Source organism: Cucurbita maxima, unplaced genomic scaffold (genome assembly GCF_002738345.1).
Source record: "Cucurbita maxima cultivar Rimu unplaced genomic scaffold, Cmax_1.0 Cma_Scf00022, whole genome shotgun sequence".
NCBI lineage: Eukaryota > Viridiplantae > Streptophyta > Magnoliopsida > Cucurbitales > Cucurbitaceae > Cucurbita > Cucurbita maxima.
Genome location: NW_019272038.1, coordinates 1,559,827 through 1,582,219, shown reverse-complemented (window position 1 = coordinate 1,582,219; position 22,393 = coordinate 1,559,827). Strand labels below are relative to the sequence as shown.

Here is a 22,393-nt window from a genome sequence, read left to right as displayed (position 1 = left end):
AAAAAAAAAAAAAAAAAAAAAAAAAAAAAATCTTAACCCAATTGATAACTTTATAATTTGGTTTGGATTCTTGGGTCATTTGAACACTCCTAAACCGTAGATAGTTGACTAAAAAAATCTACGAGGGTCTCGTAATACACGATTTATAGTATTTTATATAAATATATATACACACATATATATATATATTATATAATATTTGCAAATATTTTTTAATAATGCTATGTAGGAAATACAAATTTTCCTTTCAAAGTTCTTCCGATGAATGTGGAACTACAAGATGGGCCGAAGGCCCATATGGAGGTAGCTTGGCCCAGTCACTTCCGGCCCATAGGATAACTCTGGTCCAACAATTCCAGTCTAGTAGTTTTATTTTATTATTTATTAATATTATTTTAGTAAACTCAGTCTATTAATTCAAAATATTTTAAAATATATTATTAAATTGACCACAAATATAATAAAATGATTTGTTATGCTTCTTAACCATGAGTTACACTAACCTAATCCGGGACAAGCCATCTTAAGTAGTTATAAGCTATTCAGAACAATTTCTTAAACAGCGAGTTCCATAAAAAGAAAGGGAATTCATTTCCATTGCTCATCAAGTTTAAACCTCGAATCCCCTCCCCTCGAAACGAAACGGTAAGAAAATACAACAAATATCGAAGCTAAAAAGTACCGAAACAAGGACGGGCGCCATGAGAAATGCCTTACAACAGCTGACTTTGATGCATTTCGAACATTCGTTTGAGTCGGGGAACGAATATCACAACTCTCTCTTCTTCTCCGCACTCGAATCAGCAGCAGCTTGAACTTGGTTTCTAACATCCTTACCAGCTCCTGTTTTTGTTGCCACAAGAACAAAAATATGTCACGCAACGATTCGATTTCTCGAAATAGGTTGGTTTCAATTCCGGGCCATAGATATATATTCATGCACCCACCTGCTGATGCTGTGACTCTCTCGACCGAGCTGGCTATGGGAGTTGAACTCCCAGCAATGCAGCTTTCTACGAGCTTCTTTGGCAAATGACGAGGTGGTGTCACTTGCCATAACGATGTCGAGTTCTCCGTTTGGAGTTTCGCTTTCGTTAACTGGCCGAGCAGTTGATTTTGTTGCATAGTTAGCTGACCACGATCCCCACTTGACCCGGCTAAGGCCATTATAACATCGGCCTGAAATGCAATGAACAGCTTGTGATTAGAATGTGACATTCATTTCAATTATAATTTTATGCTTAGCAGCATATATAAATAGCATCATGATCAGAAAAATGCTATAGTTTTGATGGTAAAGATTCACCGTGAGACCCCACATCAATTGGAGAGAGGAACGAGTGCCAGTGAAGACGCTGGCCTCGACAGGGGGTGGATTATGAGATTCTACATCGGTTAGAGGAATGACTGCCAGTGAGGACGCTGGACCCCAAAGGGGATGTATTGCGAGATCCCACATTGATTTGAGAGAGAAACGAGTGTCGGCGAGGACGCTAGCCCCTAAGGGAGGTGTATTGTGAGAACCCACATCAATTGAAGAGAAGAACGAGTGCCAGCAAGGACGCTAGGCCCAGAAGGGGGTGGATTGTGAAATTCCACAACGATTGGAGGAACAAGTGCCAGTGAGGACGCTAGACACCAAAAGAGGTGTATAGTGAGATCCCACATCAATTGGAGAGAGAAACGAGTGCCGGCGAGGACGCTAGCCTCAAAGGGGGTGGATTGTGATATCTTAGATCGATGATTGGGGAGGGAAACGAGTGCCAACGAGGACGCTGACCTCGAAAGAGGGGTGGATTGTGAGATCCCACATCAGTTGGAGAGGGGAACGAAACTATCTTTACAAAGGTGTGAAATCCTCTCCTTAGCAAACGCGTTTTAAAACCTTGAGGGAAAGCCCGACAGAGAAAGTCTAAAGAGGACAATATCTGCTAGCAGAATAATGTTTCAAAGCATGATGTCTTCGATTTGATCTATCAGGGATGACATGTAACAGCCCAAGCTCACCGCTAGAAGATATTGTCTTCTTTGGGGTTTCCCTTCTTGGCTTCTCCTCAATGTTTTAAAACGCGTATGCTAGGGAGAGGTTTCCACCCTCTTATAAAAAATGTTTCATTCCTCTCTCCAATTGATGTGAGATCTCACAATCCACCCCCCTCGCTATCACATTGCCCCGTGTCCACCCCCTTCGGGGCCAACATCCTCGCATACTACCTGGGGTTTGACTCTGATACCATTTGTAACAGCTCAAGCCCAAGCCCACCACTAACAGATTATGGATGTTGAGCTACTCCCGACATGAATGTGACATATTTTGAGGTGCACCATTGTTTGTCCAATATATAACTTACAAGCAAATCAAGGGAAAGTTGTCCCAAGAACTATCGATCTTTTCCAACGAAGTTAAACCAACCTAGAGAAGCTTACAGCTAACATAATTCGGTAGCATGGACTATCGAACATCATCGATTGGGTATCTAAATGAAACTTCTAAAATGCATTATGATTATGAAGTTTCTAAGCTTCTATCGTGTGAAATATGTCGCACGATAACGACGAGTTTAGCTATCATTATCAAGTACTTGCCACTGTCACTTGGATGGTAAGAGCAGGACAAACATTCGCTCAAAACCACGTAATTTAGAACACGAACCTTGTTTGGATGAACGTCGTCAAAGACATGAGCTTGACCGCCATAAAATATCGTCATCTGCCGATCAGCAGATATAAGACCACGTCGACTGCAATTAACCAGTCACTAGATAAGTAGCACCAAGCCTAGCATTTTCCTAATAGGAAATGTGACAAAGAACCTATAATTTAGTATCAATGCAGGCTCTACCTTGAAGGCATAGAGGATTCGTGCTCTGCGATATTAGTCCCGGGCTTTTGCAAGCTGCAGCTCGGGAGCAGGATAGATGAGTTCCGTTCGGAGGTTCCACCACCGGGATAACTCGAACTCAAGATTCCAGGACCTTTGATTCCAGTTCGAGATCCCTCATCGGCAGCTGATTGAGATATATTTGGAGGAATGGCATTGGCATCTCTGAATCTATTTGTATGTAACTGAGGGGAAAACGGCATACTCGTCCCACGGGGAGAGTACTGTACGGCTGGAGCAGGACCGATGTTCATAAGCGTGGATCTCTCCCACTTGGTAACATCAGCATCGAGTCTACTACCACTTCCGATATGAGGTTGAAAGATAACCGACGCAGCACTCGGCCTCATTGGCTGCTGCATTCCAAGCGTCACTTCATCGTCGTTGGCTCTTCGGTTAAGCTCCCTGCCTGCTCCATTTCGTAATGTCTGGGTTAAAACACGACAATATCACTAAACAAGGAGTGCAGCTAAAGTAGTGTTTCTTTCAGCAACTACAAAATGTGATATGCAATGAAACCTTCATCAAATGCGACTCGGAAGCCATGTGTGGAACTCCATCTCGATACGACCCGATAAAACCAGAATCCGACATACTTCTCTTATTCCCTATGATCCTATTATGAATCTCCGTTGAAGAGATATCGCCCCTCGAGCCATAGAATGGAATGCCTTCGAGATGACTCCCGACCTGTCGGTCTACTCGTATCAATGAGAAACGGGATCAAACTTTTGCATTCATATACCAATTTCAAACTCAAAACATCTCCACACTCAAATGCTCATGATTTGGGTTAAGTTTACTATAAATTTCTCACTCAAATTCATAAACAAAGAACACAAAAAGCTCAAAATCCAGACAGAAGTCTTCCTAATCAGCACATCAAAGCTACTAACCTCCATGAGAACAAACAAGAACACACAAAATCAAAGAACAAAATCAAAATCAAAATGGAGTAATAACAACAACATAACAACAATCATGATGATCAAACCAGTAATCATTCAAAATAGCGAATACCCTTTTCATAATTCCAGTAAAATCAAGCAAAAACACAACACTCAAGAGTTAAAACCCACAAAATCTTTCAAAACGAAGCACAAATAGACAATAAAGCAACAAATCCTCAAAGAACAGAGATACCAGAAGCAAGATCTGAGGTAGTAGAGATGGGGCCACGACCGCCGCTAGAGGAAGGGCCGCGGGAGGCGGAGGCAGCGGGAGATGGGTCGGACGGCCGAAAATCCGCCGCCGTCCGGGGAGAAAAACCCAGAGAAGTATCGGCGGAGGGGTTTTTCATGCCTAAGAAATCATGGAAAATTGGATTGGCAGATGATTGTGGATGTGGGTCAGTGGAATTTTTATGAACATAGGCTTTGTTGGAATCGGTGTGGTCATTGGTTAGCATAGTGTGGTGAGCCATTCATGAGCAGTTCATCCACTCCATTGAAATTGCGCCCATCGCACACTCTGAAACAGAGACAAGAGGAGGAAGAAAGAGAGGGAAATTAAAGATTTGTGAAAAGAAAAAAAGAATTATAAAGAGCGAACAAAGGAAGAGGAAGAAAAAAAAATGCAGAGAATCAATGGGGTAATAAAAAGCAAAAGTTGGCATGTGTTCTGTACAAATTTATTTATTTATTTATTTATTTATTTATTTTTGCTTTTTGGTCCTCTGTTTTTCTGTTTGGGTTGAATGCTGGGATTCTTATTTTAATTCTATACTAGGGGTATGCCAGCAATTTTATGAATATTTTATTTATTTAATGTAATTTTGTTTGAGAGAATATATATATATTGACAAAATAAAACACCCATTAATGCATTAATAATTTTTTAATATTTTTTTAACCGTTCAAGCCCACTGCTAAGAGAATGAAGCATTGTGTAGAAACTTTTCCATAATAAACGTGTTTTAAAATCGTGAGGTTGATGACGATGCATAACGGGTTAAGTGAACAATATCTACTAGCAGTGAACTTGGACTGTTACAGATGGTATCAGAGCCAAATACTGAGCGGTGTGTCGGAGAGGATGCTAAGTCATGCACGGGGAGTGGAAACTGAGTGATGTGTTAGCGAGGATGTTGGGCTCCAACCTGAAGGGAGGTAGATTACATATCGATTGGAGAGAGAAACGAGTGCCATGAGCGGTATGCCAACAAGGATGTTAGGACCCACTCGAAAGGAGGTAGATTATGAGTGTTAAAGGTAGAATACGTCGTATCTATACAACATAATTTACTGGGTTGTTAGCATACACCATGGATAATCTATTGATTTACCATGAAGAATCTACTCATTTACCATGGATAAAGAGAATCTACCCATTTACTAAGGATAAAGAATATTTATTACCATGGTTAAGTCCCACCATTTAATCCTCATGGTTAAGTCACACTGTCATTCAAAGTCCTACCATTGTGAGGGCGCACATCGATTAGAGAGAGAAACAAGTGCTAACGAAAATGTTGAGTCCCGAATAAAGTAGATTGTGAGATCTCACATCGGTAAGAGTAGATAACGAAACATTCTTTATTATATTATATTATATCAATTAAATAATATGTAACATAAAAGTAGAATATCTAACATTTGATCGATAAAATATATATATTATATATAAATTGAGCTATGTTCATATTGACACATATCGTATGATTGAATTGTTATTAGAGGAGGGTGTGACAAATGTACACAATCTTAAACCTTATATTAAAAATATATATGTAGAGAGAGAAAGAAAATGCAAAGTGAAAAGGCACTTTAATTCCGCGGCATTATTAAACTAAGGTTGGTGGCATTATTTGTTGTGCATCATCATCATAAGATTGAAAGCCTTATTTGGAATTATCTGCCACGTTCATGAATCAAATTATTCATTATTTCTCCGCTATTCAGAATGATTGGTGGATGTGAAACTTAAGATTTTATTTTATTTTCTTTTTAAAAAATCAAACAAATATCCTTTTCTTTTTATCTTCTTAAAAAATTATTTAAAATATGAGAATTATTTATTTTTTAATTTAATAAATATGAGGTGGAAAAATATAATTGGGAATGTACCGTGCATGTTTATGACTCGTGGTCTCCATATTCGGTCCAAGTTGTTCACTTTTAGTCGAGAAAACGTAAAAATTATAAAGAGCTCTCGTATAAATATCTTTGACTTAATTCCTCGTTAGCACACTCCTAATGTCTGACTTTGATACTATTTATAATGATTCAAGCCCACTGTAAGCAGATATGGTCTGTTTTGATCAATTACGTATCATAGTCAATCTCATAATTTAAAAATACGGGTCAATCACATAAAAATATTATTTTATGGTTACAGTAAATCATATATATAATTTTCATACGATAAAAATTGTTAAGAAAATCTAGTATTATTGAAAAGTACGAGATTTTCAAACGAAGAATAATTTATTCGTTTAAAAACATGTCACTTTGTGAAAAAATAAAAAGTAAAGAAGACTATTTGTAAAAGAATATTTTTTTCTTTAAAGTTTTTCAAAACACAATAGAAATTACACCAACAAAATTTTCAAACAAAACTGTCCCATGGTTTGAAAGAAAGTTTTATTTGTTCTAAAAAAATGTTTAAAAATAAAATTTATAATTAAATTTCTCGATTTTTTCTAAAAATTTTAATCTTTTATTTGATAGGTTCTCAAATTGTATAATAATAATAATAATAATAATAATAATAAATTTTTATTCCATATAGACATGCTTATAAACTAAATTTGTAATTTAATATTTTATCTATAAATATAAATATTAAAAAAATAAATAGCATATAGGGAGAGATGTCACAATCAAATCATTATTTCATATTTTCTAACATAAAATAGGATTTTGATGTAATCGATAAAGTAAAAATTGCAAAAATTCAACCGTACACATTCTCCCATTTTTTATTCTATTTTTTTGTTCAATGATGGTGAAGGAAGACCAAAAATTAATGTTTTGAGTTATATATTATTATATTGTACAAAAATAAAATAATTTTGTGACATAAAAATATTATATTTATCAAATTATTTATTTATTTATATGTATTAAAAAATTAAATATATTAATTAATCTTAATATAATCTCAAATCCTCTAATTTTCATCATTAATGAGTTAAAATTGTTGGGTTGAATGACACGACCTACGTAATGAATAAGTCTTGGCTCTGAAATCATGTTAGGTTGAATGGACCTATGGGTCAGGACCTCATGTATTTTATAGATGTGAACGAGAATTAAGCGGTAACAAACCAAGAAATCAATAGATTCTAATTGATCAATGATAACAAACTAGTAAATTAGTAGAATTAGATTATGACCATTAAATCTGAACATTATTCGAGTTAGTTTGAGTTGACGAAGAGTCTAGAGCACGGAATTATTGATTTTAATCTCATTTTTAATAATTTTCCCATATTACCCTTGCTAATTGTCTTATTTTTGGGCACGCCCCCCACCTACTAACCACTACCTTGCCAATCAACTAATAATTATTAAATATATTTATGTTGGTCATTTTTTTCTTTCTGATATGTCAAATTCTTCTAATTTATTGCGTAAATTGAATTTTCTAAAAAGAAAACTTGTTATTCACACGATTGTTCCATTATGAAAATTTGACTGGACAAATAATTAAAATTAAATGTCATATTTTAATTTAATAAATATAATTATAAAATAGAAAAATTATTTTTCATATTTAAAAATTTATAGATTTTAGAAAGTCATTTTCGTCATTTTTAATTTATATATGAATTTAATAATGATTTTGATAGCGTAAATCTATTTTTATTTTAGATAATCTAATAAAAAATATATAATTTATAATTTTTTATACGTCAAATACAGAAAAGACCAGTAATGAAAGAGAATAAATATTATGTTCGGAAAGTTGGAAAATGATTGATAGAAAATGATATATTTTATATTTTCTTATTTATTTATTTTTTAAAATGATTGATAGATAATACTTGAAAATAGTATATTTTTTAAAAAATATATTTTTATTTATTTATATATATATATATATATATATATATTAATGATTGATAGATAATGCTTGAAAATAGTTGATGTTGGAATACAGAAACTTTATTGAAAAAATCTACGGGAAAGATTTCGTTTCAGACAACTAAAATAATATTTAAATGAACAATTAAATATAATTGGATGGTAAATAATAATAATAATAATAAAAGTAAAATAAAAAAAAGTTATTAATAAAATTTAATATTTGAAAAATATGGTTCGAGGAATAGTTATTTGGGCCATTTTTTGGACATAGCCCAAATAAGAGCCCATTACAGCCGGAATCAGATGGACCAGAAATCCGCCGCCGCACAAATCCGGGAGAATCGGACTCTGAAGAACGAGTCTGGTTCCGAGTTGCGACGGCGATAGGCTGCGAGAGCATTCGATTTCCATGATTGAATCAAGATTTTGCTTATGTTTATGAGGGGTGAAATGTAAAGAAATTTACCAATTTGACCCTTTTAGGTCATTATCCTATTTCAAATATTTTAAAATTTATAAATTTATTGTATATAATTTTTTTTTTGAAAGATTAAATCTACAAAAGGATGTAGGCATGTCTACTACACACACAACTTCCCGCTCTATCTAGAAGTTACTTTGAAAAATAGCCGCATGACATTATGAATTTACGAAATTACCCCTTAAAATTCGCGGCGGTGAATTAACGAACGAAGGTGGGAAAGAAAAAAAACGGAGGTAAATGATGAATGACTCAGAACTTCCGACTGGTCGAGCTGAAGGAGGAGGATAATGCTATGGCATCCCTGAACGTCACCACAACCTTGCTGTCCCTCCGGCCGCTGGAATTCCCCTCCGGTAGTGCGAATCGTCGGTGCTTCATCGGAAATTTCCCTAATCGGAAATGGACGCTCCCGCTCTCGGTTGCTTCAAATTCTTCGGAGCCATTGATATCGAGTCCGCCTGATAAGCCTGAAATCGAACTGGAATTTCTTGGGGTAACTACGCGTGAAGACTTTGTTATTGGTAATTTGAGTTTAGTTCCGTTGATTTTGTTGGATTGTGACTGTTTGATGTTTGTGGTTCTTTGGTGCAAACAGCCGAAGCCGGGAAGCGACGGATCGTTTCCGGTGGACACGGCCAAGGCGATAAGCGGCGAGAAGCTTTTGAGGAATATAATGCTGGATAACAAGATAGAGTTGTACGCCCCCTATGTAAGTTTTACTTTCTGCACGATACGGAGTGTGTGATGAATTGTGACTATTATTGAACCGATTTGTATGTTGCCCCAACACTGCAAAAATTAGCCATCGCAACAAGTATTATGGATCTCAACTTCTAGTAATGCTAGAGTAATGGGAAGGGAAGAACGATATGCAATGATCATGCAGTTTGTCTGCGACGGTATTGGATAACACGATGACTGTTCCTTGAAACCTGCAACTAAATTTTAGCTGCTCTTACTGAATCCCATATTTAGAACAATGCCTTACTCTTTCTGATCATCATGTCTCAGTAGAACCATGGTATAAACTCTGGTCTTTTATTCTCAACAATTTCGATAAAGTTTTCATAGTTTGATCCTGTAAAACATGAAGACTGAAGTGATCACCTTGAAATACATACACACATACACACACACACACACACACACACACACACACACACACATATATGATTAGTTAGATAATACTTTATTAGTCTAAATTCATGTAATTTCATTTCCTTCCTATCTAATATTGATAACTACTGGTTGGACATTGTGCGAATTTTCAATCCGCAAGGTAAGAAAAGTATCAAATAATCAACAAATTGTTAAATTCACCGTAGTTTATCAACTTCCACAATCTCAACGGTGTAATTAGTTGATCATTTACACGTGTGTTTTGTGCATAACGTGTCACTGAAATGCTCCAAATGTTGTTAGGGGAAATTGATGAACTGTGGTGGTGGCGGAAGCTGCGGGACCTGTATTGTCGAGGTAGTTTTGTGGCATTTCCTTGTAGTTAAAGCTCTAGTAATTTTGCTCTGAGACTTGTTTTTTCTGCTACCCAACTGGTGAAGTACATAAAATGACACTGCCTCTAATAAACAGAACAAGAAAAGCAGATCACATGGTGCCAATGTTGTAAATGGTTAGAAATTTGGAGAGCAGAAAGATCACTCCCAGGCTAAAAAACTGGATTTTGTGATGTGGGAAAAGACACGCTAAATAATCTTATTGTACGAAATAACAGGGTGGCACAATCTCGATGAAAATTTCTTGGTGCCGTTTTTTGGTTTCATCATACACTTCATGAAATAGTTAATTTTTTTTCCCGCTTACTGCCATCACATGTCTTGTTGAGCATGATTATAGGCACAGGAAAATCTAAAGCAGAGGACATATTTGTTCGGTTTTTTAGGTTAAGAAATATTTTTTTGTCCATTCATTTTAATTTACTCTCTAAACTTTAATATGTAATGGGTTAGTCTTTATAAGTTCAAATTTGTATAAATTAGTGGGCGATCTTTGATAGATAACAAGTTGGTCTATATACTTTAAAAGCTATAACAATCAAAGATTTTGACAAGATGAAGTATCTATTTTTATCATGCCACCATCTGTTTCTGGTAGTTTATAATCGTATTTGGTTCCTAATCAGTTTATCAATCTATATATGCAAAAAAAAGAATCTCATTATATTTGAACAATATTTTTTGTTATAGAGACTAAATTCTTTCATATTAAAGTTCAATGACTAAATTGTTGCACATTTGAAAGTATATAGACTAAATCGTTACCTACAATAGTTCATAGACTAAATTGATGGAGCCAAACATGTCCTTTAACCTTTTTTTTTTAATCCAAAGAACTGGATTTCTGATGAAGGTCTCTAATCTTCTTGTGCAGATAATTGATGGGAAAGATCTATTGAATGAGAGAACAAATACTGAACTTCGTTATTTGAAGAAGGTAAGCAAGATAATAATTGAGACTTAAATTTCTCCTTCTCAGCCTCTGTGGTTTTTGTATTTGAGCAGATACGGATTCGATATCAATAGTCAATACCCCGCAACCCCTAAGGGTTTTACGGGAACCATGTGTAAAGTTTTTTTTAAAAACCTTTTTGACTCGCCACGGTACTTTCCATGTTATGTTGCCTATTAGCTCTGAATTAGTTCCCAATATAGACTTTTTTTCTCTACATCACTGTTTAAAGGTACAATAAGAAAACATTTTATCCCCGAAACTGCATGATCTAACTACATCACTGTTTCTTTACTGTTCTAAAGTCTACTGCCTACTTGTTGAGCCTTGTTGGGCCAAACAAAATCCTAGTTCACGTAAGCAAGTAGAAACGAATTTTTAGGACAATTCAATTAATTAACTTGAACTTTCTGAAATGGTGCCGAGAGCCTGATTTTTTATCGTGTTTTCTACAAGTGTATCATTCATAATTTGTTAATATTAATTAGTTGTGATAATTCAGAAACCCGAAAGTTGGAGGCTTGCTTGTCAGACAATTGTTGGCAATAAAGAGAACTCTGGCAAGGTACTTTCAAGAACTCATCATCTTGGTGCCTATTTGCCTCTCTGTTCAGATCTTTAGGACAATCCTTCTATCATTGCATTGAATATATAAGATCCATTATAGCCATAAATTTCCTCAACATGATTAGACTGCCTTGTGCTATAAGGCAAGCTTTCTGGCGCATGACGAGGCCAATTTTAGTATGAAGGGATAAAATTTTAACTTCAATTTTATATATAATTTTCTAATTTTAACCGGTTTAATTTTTTGTTTTTGAAAATTGTGCTTGTTTCTTTACACTTTTACTATGGTTTTCACCTTTTTTTAAGAAAAGTTTGATATGTTTAGTCAAATTTTAGAAGAAGAAATAAGTTTTAATGTGTGTAATTTTCAAAAACCAAAAACTAGAACCTCGTTTGATACTCATGTTATTAGTTTTATACTTTTGAAAACAAATATTTTCTTCCAAGTTTTTCTTCTATAAAAACACCAAGTCAATATTTTTTTTTAAAAAAAATTAAGTTTTTTAAAACCATTTCTTTAAATTTTCAAATTTTGGTATGATTTTGCTAACATTTAAACAGGAAAAATTTAGAAAAATTGTTGAAGTATGAAGAGTTTAGAGATATTTGTGTAATCCCTTTCTCCTTTATAAAAGGGACATAGATAATTTACCCTTGTGACAAAAATGGTATTTATAAACTTAATTGTCAACAACAAAACAAAATAATTATCAAAATTAAAGGGTTAACAAACAAAACTTAGAATAACTTATAGAATCCAAATATTTTGAATCTCATAGCGACAATTACATTTCTCCTCCTTTTTCGCTTTGTCCTTTCTCCATCGTTACTGCACCCGCATTAATTTAGGTGGACCATTGGTTACAGGTTGTGGTCCAAAGGTTGCCACAATGGAAGAAGTGATTTAGAGTTGCATCTAATGCTGTGGTTTGTGGCAAAGTCGAGAGGTATAACAAAACTATGGCTCGACACTCAAATATTAGCCCTTCCACACACTTGACTCTGATTTACCACCATTATATGTAAGTTGAAATTGTATATTTTGAGAAACTTAGCTGGAAAACAGAGATTCAGTCTTTTATTAGTGTTAATACTGGCGCATGGATTGTTTATTCCCACACTCTTAGTACCTCATTTATGTCATAGGATTGTGAAGGGAAGAAAAAGTTGAAGATTCATGAATCTGGTTTTGGATTAATGCGCAGGTGTGGCCAATTGGCTTACAAAATGATGCTATTTGGATTAAAGTAGCTGCACAATTCACTAGCATCAAGGAATTGGTCAAAAATTAGTTGTTTTTTTTTACTTTATGGAGATAGATTAGAGCATAGAAGAGAGGAAAAGGTGAAGAAAAGGCCAAAAAGAAAAGTCTTTTTATATTGTCATTAAAGTTTACATGTTTACAGATTCTCCTTGCCACCAAATTGGCCCTTTTAAAAGAATGAATTACTTACATACAAGAAAAAGTCACCTTTAGTTTAAATTACTACTTTTGTTTTGCCTTTTTTTTTTTTTTGTTCTTTTTTTAGGTTTAAAAGTTTAAATTGGAGCCATGTAGAATTTTAATTTTATCTTTTAGACGCTTTTTTGTTAGCTTATACGAGGTTAAAGATTTTAATTTCTCTATAGATCTCTATTTCTATTTCTATGTATGGTTGATCTATATTTATATATTAATTTGTGATATAGTTATAAGTTTAGCTCCTGAACTTTTAGATTTATATCTACTTGGTCTCTAATAGGTTCCTAGACTTTAAAAATGTCTAATACGTCTTCAACTTTCAATTCTATGTCTCAGATCCAACCGCTAACAAATATTGTCCGTTTTGACTTCTTATTTCTAGTCATCAGCATCATGATTTTAGAACGTGTCTACTAGTGAGATGTTTGCACACCTTTATAAGGAATGCTTTGTTCCCCTCTCCAACCGATGTGGGATCTTACCTTCATAAACAACGTGCCTAATCTCTTTCTTTATGTGGTTTAGCTATGCATTATTAGGCGCCCATGTTCTAAGTTGACAATGCTGCAGAGTGCTGAAAGCTTTAAGGCGGGAAAAGGAGAAAAAAAAAATGATAGCAATGGAGCGGAGCTTGTTGTCTTCTAGGCTCCTCCGAATCAGGTAATAATATCAGTGTTTGAAAATCTCTCTTACTTTTCAAATGGATTGCAATTTTGGATGCCCTCCACCCACCTCTTCCCTTTGGGACCATCCCTATCTATAAATGCAATATTTTTTTTTACACATTTGGCTCTAGTAATTCAAAAGTTTAGGTTACTTTTAATTACTACTCCCTATACTTTCCGACCTTCTGACCTGGTTTGACGTTCTTGAACTTTGGCCAACTTGAATATAGCTCGATTAGTGAAGACTACTTTCGATTGAAAGGTTAGATGTTTGAATTTCTCAAGTTTGAAGTAGGTTTTTGAGCCGTGTCTGATGGGTCTCTCGACTTTATGTCTAATAGATCTTGAATTAGGTATAAAATTAAAATTTTTGATCGAAAAATTAGATGTTCGAATTTCACAAATTTGAATTAGGTTTTTGAGCTGTGTCTGATGGGTCTCTCGATTTTATGTCTAATAGATCTTGAATTAGGAATAAAATTAAAATTTCAATAAAAAGTTAGATGTTCGAATTTCACAAATTTGAAGTAAGTGTTTTAGCTATGTCTGATGGGTCTCGACTTTATGTCTTATAAATGTTGAATTAAGTATGAAATTAAAATTTTCGAGATCTGTTAAGATGTTCTAAGCTTTACAGATCTGCTTTTTATAATTTAAAGACTTAAAAAATATAACCTTAAAAGTTAAAAGGACTAAATTTTGTTTGAATTTTGGAAAAAGAAAAACATCTAACCCCATGTGAAGATAAAATTTAAAATTTATTTCTTTTAAATTAAAAATCGAAAAATCAAAAGAGAAAAGGGTTATATTTGTAAGTTGTTTTCTTAGCATATACTTCCAAATTAGAAATAGAAGGGTCAATTGTATAGTCTTTTTAATAGCCTAAATTTGAATTTGACTTTTTGAGTTTTAGTGCTTTAAGGATATAGGTAGCACGTGAATAATCATTTTAAATTTTTAAAATTTTAAAATTAGATATTCTTTTTATTTATTTATTTATTTATTATTTATTATTATTATGTTTTTTCCCCTACAAATATTCCCAAGTCTTCCCTCTTCTTAATCAAATTATATTTTTTAAATAATAATTTACTATTCACAAGACACATTTATTACTAATAATTTACTCTCCCACTCTAGAGACGGTGAGATGAGAGCAAAATGTCTAAAACTTCACTCTAATTGGACTCAAGTATCGGTGTCGAGATAGACACTTCAAGAATATGTAAAGTGAAGTTAATACTTAAATGGTTGAGACCCGTCAATCAAATTCAAGTTCAAATTACTACGTCATTCAAAACTAAAGCTTATGAGCTCGTGCGCAAAAGAACATCTCAAAATTCTACGAGAAAGAGGTCGAAACTATAAATGTCCCGTAATAGGCCAAGAATTTGAGCTCCTAGAAGAGGAGAGGCATGAGTACTTCATCATCTAAACGCCTACACTTGACCCACGATACTTATGGTAAACTTGTTTCGGTGAGAAAATTCTATACATTTTTAAAATAATTTACATTTAGTTTAGAAATAAATCTCTGTTGTAAGTGAACCAATTATGAATCTCACAAAAAAAAAAAAAAAAAAAAAAATTTAATTTTTATAATTTTAAATAATAGAAATAAATCTCTTATAATATAACAAATTATTAATCATACACATTTTTGTTCGTTGCGTGTAATCCAATAGTGACAATAAATTAATAAATTATGGTTATATTGTCACCATTCCATTAACTCAAGTGATATTTATATGTCTGTTCGGTAAGTGACGAGTTCAAAAAAATCCGCTTCCTTCCCGCTCCTTCTCCCCGCTCCTCTTACCCGTTGACGCTCCTCTGTCATGTTGCTCCGATGCTAGCTCCGTCAACTATGGCCGTCGCTTCACTCCACCTATATGTACTCGAAGTTATGGCCGACCGGCTGATCGAAGAAGTTTTCGGAATGGAACTCTCTGTCATGCTGTAAGCTTAGTTGCGGTTTAACTCCGTCCGCTCTGGCGCATGCGTGTGGATTAATTGTGTGGTATGTTGTAGATTCATGGAAGTTTCGTTTTGATTTATTTTTAGTTCTGCGATATGCGGCATTGTCTTACATTTGCGATTACTTGATTTCAAAGTTTTCCTGTTTTGTGAACTCTGAAGATTTTCTTCGTGTGCGGATGACTCGTAATCGAAATTAATGTCTGTGCATGCGAATTACTATTCGATTAGCATGAATTTTCCAGAAATTCTGCAATTAGCTTTGCTGTTTTTGTGTGTGCATTGGTTTCTCCCTGCTATTATAGTACTATTGCTCAAAGAAATAAATTCAGGCGATGGTGGTGAGCTCTAATTGGTCGGAATATTGATTCCATTTATGGTATAGGATCCTTGCATTTTTATGGCAGATAATGCAAATGAAATCGCTTACATAGCAGAGCCAATCGGTGAGGTTTAGATAGCAAGGGAAAAAATGGAATTGATTTTTCATTACATTTAGCAAGGGGTTCTCTGGATGCTCTTTGAGACAAGAATGATGTATAGAAGTGCAAATTACTTTGGTTTTGTTCAATAGCACATGAACTGATGTAACGTGGTTCTGTATCTACACATATCTGAGCAAAATTCCTCATTCTTCATTTCAAGTGACTAGCAAAATCATCTATGCCAGTTTAAATGCGTTGGTTTGTGCTTTCATGAACATTAATTTAATGTTACAACTGCAGTTTGTTGAAGTTATAGCCATGCATTTGCTCGTCCACACACAAGAGATCTGTTGAATATGATGAAAGAACTTAAGTTTGCCGTCAGAATCACACGCTCCCAGTCTATTTCCTTGAGTAGACTGGAAGCTACTTCACCCTCGTTACAAGTTTCACTCAAAAAATTGCGCAAACGCGGTCATGCCGAAAACTCCGAACGAGCACAACTGGATGGAAGTAATGCTCCTACAACTATCACTATTGGCCTTCGGCGCAAAAGAAGAGCAGTACTCAAGGATGTTACTAACATATCCTGTGAGAGCAATAATCTGGGTTGCTTGCATGCTTCTAAAATTCAGGTGCAAATTTTTCATATTTTAAATTTTGAACTGCATCATGATGCTTGAATTTTAAATTCATAAAAGCACCTATATTCCTTAAGTTTTTCTTTCAAACATGTAGCTGAAAAAATGGGGGGAAGTGTGCCTTTAATCATTCATGACAGTATTCACAACTTAGGCCTATCAATTATGAACATAAGTACGGGATTTATTGTTTCTGTGGAAATTTACAGGTACATGAGGTCATACAGATCGAATCACTTGAAGATTCACCCATTAAAAGGACGGCTGAATCACAAGTTACCTTTCCAATGATGAGGCCAGACAAAAAAGAGACAGCACAGAAGAACAAGTTTCAGACTGTCATAGGATGCACAAATGTTGCGTTTCCCAAGTCTTCGGGATTAAAAGATCACCAAATGAAAGGTTTAAATGCTAATTCGTACTTTTTCATCATCATGACGTTTCCATGAAGTCAATGACTTTCAGCTGCTTCGTCATTGACTGAAAGTTAATGAGTTCGAGGAAATTACTTCAGAAGACTTAATACTTCAAGAAGTGCAGCTTAAGTACTTGTTCTTCTTAAAGAACGTTAACTTTTTTAAATTACATTGACTTTAGAAGCTTCATTATTAAGGAGAAGTTTGACGTTGATGTCTTAGTTTTTTTTTTTTTAGACTCTTTGATCTTCCAAAATTTTCATTCACTTCTTGAAAGACATTTTTCTTCAACATCAAAAGAAAAATTATATACAAAGTTGAATCCATATTATTTATCCAACATTTTGTTTATTATTACTAATATTTGCAGATGAGGCTCGAGTTTGTGATAAACTAAACCATCTTGGAACATCAGATGCTGTTTCAATCTCAGAAGATCCTCAAGCATGCACACTATATGCCCATAACATATATGATATCAATCGTGTAATAGAGGTTTGTGTTGGAATGGTTAAAATTTTATCAAGCCCTCAGAGTTTTTTTTTTTAGCATTTTTTTCTTCTCTATGGCTATGACATATGCTAAATTATTGTGTCTTAATCTTCAGCTTGATCAAAGGCCTTCTACTAATTATATGGAAAAGTTACAGAAATATATCACTCCAATCATGCGAGGGATTCTAATTGATTGGTTAGTTGAGGTCAGTAGTAACTCGTAACCTTTGAAAAACAAATTGAATTTTGTTCATTTTTATGTTGAAATATATGCATAGCTTCTTGTTTCATTACATATCAGGAACACCACAAGTCTTATAAGAACACAATTGTGTTAGAGCTCACTTTATCCTAAGTAGGCCGAACTCTATTTCAGGTTTCTGAAGAATATAAACTCGTCTCTGACACACTTTACCTCACCGTGAATCTCATCGATCGATTTCTCTCTCAAAGTTGCATTGAAAGGAATAGATTACAACTCCTTGGCGTCAGTTGCATGTTAATCGCCTCGTAAGTTCTAAATCTCGTGGACTAATTTCATGATATTAAACATGAAAGTGCTTTCACATGAAATATTTTGACTAGCAAGATTTATGCTGAATAAATAGTTTTGAACTCAGTTACTGCTGGTTTGACTACTAGCCCAAACGGTAAAGAAAAGTGCTTATAATGTGAGATCCCATATCGGTTGGAAAGGTGAGCGAAACATTCTTTATAAGGGTGTGGAAACCTCTCCCTAGCTTACGCGTTTTAAAAACCTTGAGGGAAAACCCAAAGAGGACAATATCTGCTAGCAGTGGGCTTGGGCCGTTACATATGAACTCCTAGTATTAAATGATGGTGGAAAAAACTTTAAACTCTCAAGACTTGAAACAAAGTTTTATGTGGTGAAGGCATGTACCTCTACATGATCTTTTAACACTGGAATCTAATGTTCGATATTAGCAAATCAAATGTTTTGAAGTATTAAAGCCATGCTTTGATTGCTAGTCAATTTTTAATTGTATGTTCTGTTTGCTATTTTTTCAATATTTTGGGATCTCTCTGGAACATTGTGATTTCATCTTCACACGTATTTGGCTCCAACTTTCTTTCTATCTGCTTGTCCTCTTGCAACTATCCCCCTATTTACTTATCTTTTAATGCAAATTTCTGTTCAAATTTTTCTCTGATTAAATTATTGAAATGATAAAACCATACATCTATGAATTAGTGTGCAACCCGTGATGTGTTTGCTTTCTGGTACTTGAAGTAAATATGAAGAAGTATGTGCACCATTTGTGGAAGAGTTTTGCTGCATCACGGACAACACCTATACGAGAGGAGAGGTAGGCTCCTGGTCAATTGGCTTCCCTATTTGACATTGATAGCTCACCTGCTTTCCTTTTATAATATGCCAAATTTGTGACACTACTCTTCATATACTTTATATATATCATTAGTGGTTTCCTTGTACGCTAAATCTTGTCTTGTCCTCCTCATGCTTAGGCCAATTAGACCTGGATACACACGGACACGATTCTTTAGAAAAAGGTTATGGATATGCAATCTTGTTGTCCCATATAGCATGTGACCCCAAAGAGCCCTAAAAGACATGATGCCAAACTTGGAAAAATAGTTAGAGAAATAACATACTTTTCCAAATAGCTTAAGATCCAAAAGGTTTATCGATTCCAGGGGATGGAGATCCATAATAGATATATCAAAATTAGTGTTCGTCAAATAACATCAAAAGTGGAAAACTCATTGGATTGTTGTGAGTGGAACAAACAGGGCGTGCTTTGGAAGAAGCGATTTGTTTCCGAGCTGTATTATTGGGAATAACAAAAGAATCTCTAAATACTCAAACTTTCATATCGGAAGCAAGTTTTCAAGAAACTGCTCGAGTTTTAGCAAAAGCCGCCCTCTGTTAATCCAAAAAATAAATAATAAATAACCACAATTCCTTGTTTCTATCCAATATTTGATGATCCTTTCGAGGCATGCCCAATGCATATGTGGCATGTAGTTACCTTGTTACATTTTTGTCTCATTTGTGTTCTTGTATTTTCTCTCTCATGTTCTTTGTGTTCATGTAGATCAAGCGTGTTGACACTTACTCGATATAATTATATCATGTGACAGGTAATAAAAATGGAGGGTGAAGTACTGAACTTGCTCAACTTTCAGCTCTCTGTTCCCACTACAAAAACATTTCTCAGGTATCTTGCTACCACCATAAGCTCTCTCTCTCTCTCCGTCAACATTCCATATAATACTGTCGTTCTAATACACACATCTTTGCAGGAGATTTGTGCAGGTAGCACCGGCTTCTTGCAAGGTATTTGGGTCGAGAAATATGATAAAACTTAGTTCTGATTTTGAAATTCTTACCATTTTTGAAAAACGAGAAATATGATGTGAGAATCTCACATTGGTTGGAGAGGAGAACTAAACACTCTTTATAAGTTGTGCAGACACATTTTAAAAACCTTGAGGGAAAGCACGAAAGGAAAAACCCAAAGAGGACAATATCTGCTAGTGGTGGGCTTGGGCCGTTACAAATGGTATTAGAGCCAGACACCGGGCAATGTGCCAGCGAGGAGGTTGTTCCCTGAAGAGGGATAGACATGAGGCGGTGTGCCAGTAAAGACGCTGGGCCCCAAAGGGGGTGGATTTTGTGGGGTCCCACATCGATTAGAAGAAAGGAATGAGTGTCAGCGAGGACGTTGGGCCCAAAGAGGGGTAGATTGTGAGAATCCCACATTGGTTGGGAAGGAGAACGAAACACCCTATAAGTGTGTGGAAACCATTACCTATCAGATGCGTTTTAAAAACCTTGAGAGGAAGTCCGAAAGAGACTTCGAGGCCCAGATGGTGAGAATCCCACATTGGTTGGGGAAGAGAATGAAACACCTTTTATAACAGTAGAAACCTTTTTCTAGAAGACGCGTTTTAAAAACCTTGAGAGGAATCTCGAAAGGGAAAGCCCAAAGATGACAATATCTGCTAGCAGTGGACTTAGGCCGTTACATACGAACATTATCCAATGACCGTTAAGTTGTTTTGAATCTTGATCTTATCTGTTCCAGGCTAACTCAGTCCAAAACTGACTCTTTTATCAGGAACCTCGCAACGAGTTCGAGCATTTGACGAATTATCTAGCAGAATTGACTCTAGGCGAGTACAGCTTTCTGAGGTTTCTGCCATCAGCAGTGGCTGCATCTGTGGTGTTCTTAGCTAAATGGATTCTGAATCAACCAAATCACCCATGGGTCCGTTTTCCTTTACTGTTCTCTTTTGTCTCTTATTTTCTCTTTCCCCTTCTTTGGGGTCCCAATGTTACACACAATGTTCAATAATTCATTCAATTATACTATGGAAGTGTAACGTTTTTCATGAAATTTCTTCAACCTGCAGAATCCAAGTCTAGAACAGTATACAAATTACAGTGTCTCCCAGCTAAAAGCTCCAGTACTTGCCTTAGAACATCTAAGATTGAACTCGTCAACTTGCCCTTTTAACGCCATCTTTCAGAAGTACAGACAACACAAGGTTAGATCTCCCATCTTTTCCCAATTAAGCTTATAAATACCATTTTTATTTTATAAATGTTTTTCAAATCCAAGCCAAATTTTGAAAATTTTTAAAAGAAACTATTTGAATTCTTAGCAGATTCTATTTTAATGTTTATAAGCGGGAAATAATAATCAAAAGAAATGATGGATTTAAAGAAACATTATTATAGAAATGATTATTGGAAAAGGAACCCAAAAATGAAAAAGTAAGAGCTTTGATTATTGTTGGATCTACATCTATTTCATTGTTTATAACCAACATCTTTTAAGTATGATTAAAAATAGGATGCCTAGAAACTAGTGCTACTGTCTAGAACTTCCCTTCTCAGTTCCCACCATCATCGGGATTGAGGCCAAAAAAAAAAAAAAAACATAAAGAAGGCAGATTTGTCGGACATTTGAAAAAATATGTATAAGACATCCTTAAAATATTTTTAAATTTTGTACCATGATAAAATATGTTTAAATTTTTAAAAGGTTTAATAATACTAAACTAAATCTAAAATATATTTAGGTTTTTTTTTTATTTATAAAAAGTTGTTGTAAATTATTTCAAAAATAATTTTTCAATTTAGGGGCGAAATTATATCTGTACTCTGTAGATCATTTCATTCTTTAATAATGTTCATATATTAGCGGTAAGGATATTCTTTAACTTAAAATTTTTAAAAAAATTTGGAGGAGAAAATGTGGGGAAGAAATGGATTTGAAATTGAATTGCAATCCATATAAATTTATACCCTTACCCAAGAAAAAGAAATGGCAATTGAGAGCAGACCAGACCATACTTTAATTATCACGTGGGGGCTTGTCTTACAAATCTTGTTTGTTGTGACAGTTTGGAAGCGTGGCGACTTTAACCCCCACAATACCAGTTCTCTCAGCTTTCCAAAACCAGACAGGTACCTAAATCCAGGGGCATTTCAGACATTTCCCAAACTAGACACACCTTCAAACCAACCGTGATGAAGAAAAAAAAAGAAAAGATAAGAACAGGTAAATTAAATAATTGTGTCTTTTTTGTTTGGCTTATGTGGGTATTATCAGGTAGTGGTGGTTTGTAATTAAAGGAAATGGGTAATTTATGACGGGAAACTTAGGCTTAAATTGTTTGTATGTTTGTTTGGGGGGACACAACACAGTAAACTGAGTGATGGACAACCAAACATCATATGATTAATTATTATTATTACTAAAAGACAATGAATTTACTCCCTCCATGAATGCCTTGCCTATTTATTGACTTTCCTCTCCCTTTTTTGGCCTTTTACTTTTGCCGTGACTTCCACTAATTCATCAATACCATCCTCACTTTATGCTTCACATTT

General features: G+C 34.8%; 2 protein-coding genes and 1 pseudogene across 6 annotated transcripts; 2 read left to right on the top strand and 1 right to left on the bottom strand.

The window, feature by feature from the left end:
* Positions 1-555: 555 nt before the first annotated feature.
* LOC111496213 lies at positions 556-4,434 on the bottom strand (annotated as a pseudogene).
* Positions 4,435-8,610: 4,176 nt separating this feature from the next.
* LOC111496328 (photosynthetic NDH subunit of subcomplex B 3, chloroplastic) lies at positions 8,611-13,709 on the top strand. 4 transcript variants are annotated; one of them, XM_023146740.1, is made up of 7 exons: positions 8,611-8,888; positions 8,991-9,104; positions 9,818-9,871; positions 10,784-10,846; positions 11,364-11,426; positions 12,296-12,375; positions 13,416-13,709. In XM_023146740.1, the coding sequence occupies exons 1-6, from the start codon at positions 8,640-8,642 to the stop codon at positions 12,329-12,331; spliced, it is 579 nt and encodes a 192-aa protein (XP_023002508.1). In that variant the 5' UTR covers positions 8,611-8,639; the 3' UTR covers positions 12,332-12,375; positions 13,416-13,709. The 4 variants fall into 4 exon arrangements, with proteins under 4 accessions (XP_023002508.1, XP_023002509.1, XP_023002510.1 ...); XM_023146741.1 differs by having other exon boundaries at positions 13,461-13,671; XM_023146742.1 differs by lacking the exon at positions 13,416-13,709 and adding an exon at positions 12,634-12,655.
* Positions 13,468-22,289, top strand: LOC111496207 (cyclin-A2-1-like). Of its 2 annotated transcripts, none has more exons than XM_023146575.1 (12): positions 13,468-13,550; positions 16,258-16,592; positions 16,808-17,000; positions 17,385-17,509; positions 17,622-17,714; positions 17,885-18,018; positions 18,761-18,836; positions 19,633-19,709; positions 19,795-19,828; positions 20,613-20,762; positions 20,908-21,042; positions 21,904-22,285. In XM_023146575.1, the coding sequence occupies exons 2-12, from the start codon at positions 16,314-16,316 to the stop codon at positions 21,973-21,975; spliced, it is 1,368 nt and encodes a 455-aa protein (XP_023002343.1). In that variant the 5' UTR covers positions 13,468-13,550; positions 16,258-16,313; the 3' UTR covers positions 21,976-22,285. The 2 variants fall into 2 exon arrangements, with proteins under 2 accessions (XP_023002343.1, XP_023002342.1); XM_023146574.1 differs by lacking the exon at positions 13,468-13,550 and adding an exon at positions 15,320-15,575 and having other exon boundaries at positions 21,904-22,289.
* Positions 22,290-22,393: the final 104 nt, after the last annotated feature.

Bases quoted from the DNA above. Each gene is read 5' to 3' on its own strand.
- LOC111496207 (XM_023146574.1), top strand. From the start codon at position 16,314: ATGATGAAAGAACTTAAGTTTGCCGTCAGAATCACACGCTCCCAGTCT. The intron at 17,001-17,384 runs GTTTAAATGCTA...TAATATTTGCAG, and splicing joins AAAAGATCACCAAATGAAAG to ATGAGGCTCGAGTTTGTGAT. The intron at 17,715-17,884 runs GTCAGTAGTAAC...ACTCTATTTCAG, and splicing joins TAATTGATTGGTTAGTTGAG to GTTTCTGAAGAATATAAACT.
- LOC111496328 (XM_023146740.1), top strand. From the start codon at position 8,640: ATGACTCAGAACTTCCGACTGGTCGAGCTGAAGGAGGAGGATAATGCT. The intron at 8,889-8,990 runs GTAACTACGCGT...TGGTGCAAACAG, and splicing joins TCGAACTGGAATTTCTTGGG to CCGAAGCCGGGAAGCGACGG. The intron at 10,847-11,363 runs GTAAGCAAGATA...GTGATAATTCAG, and splicing joins AACTTCGTTATTTGAAGAAG to AAACCCGAAAGTTGGAGGCT.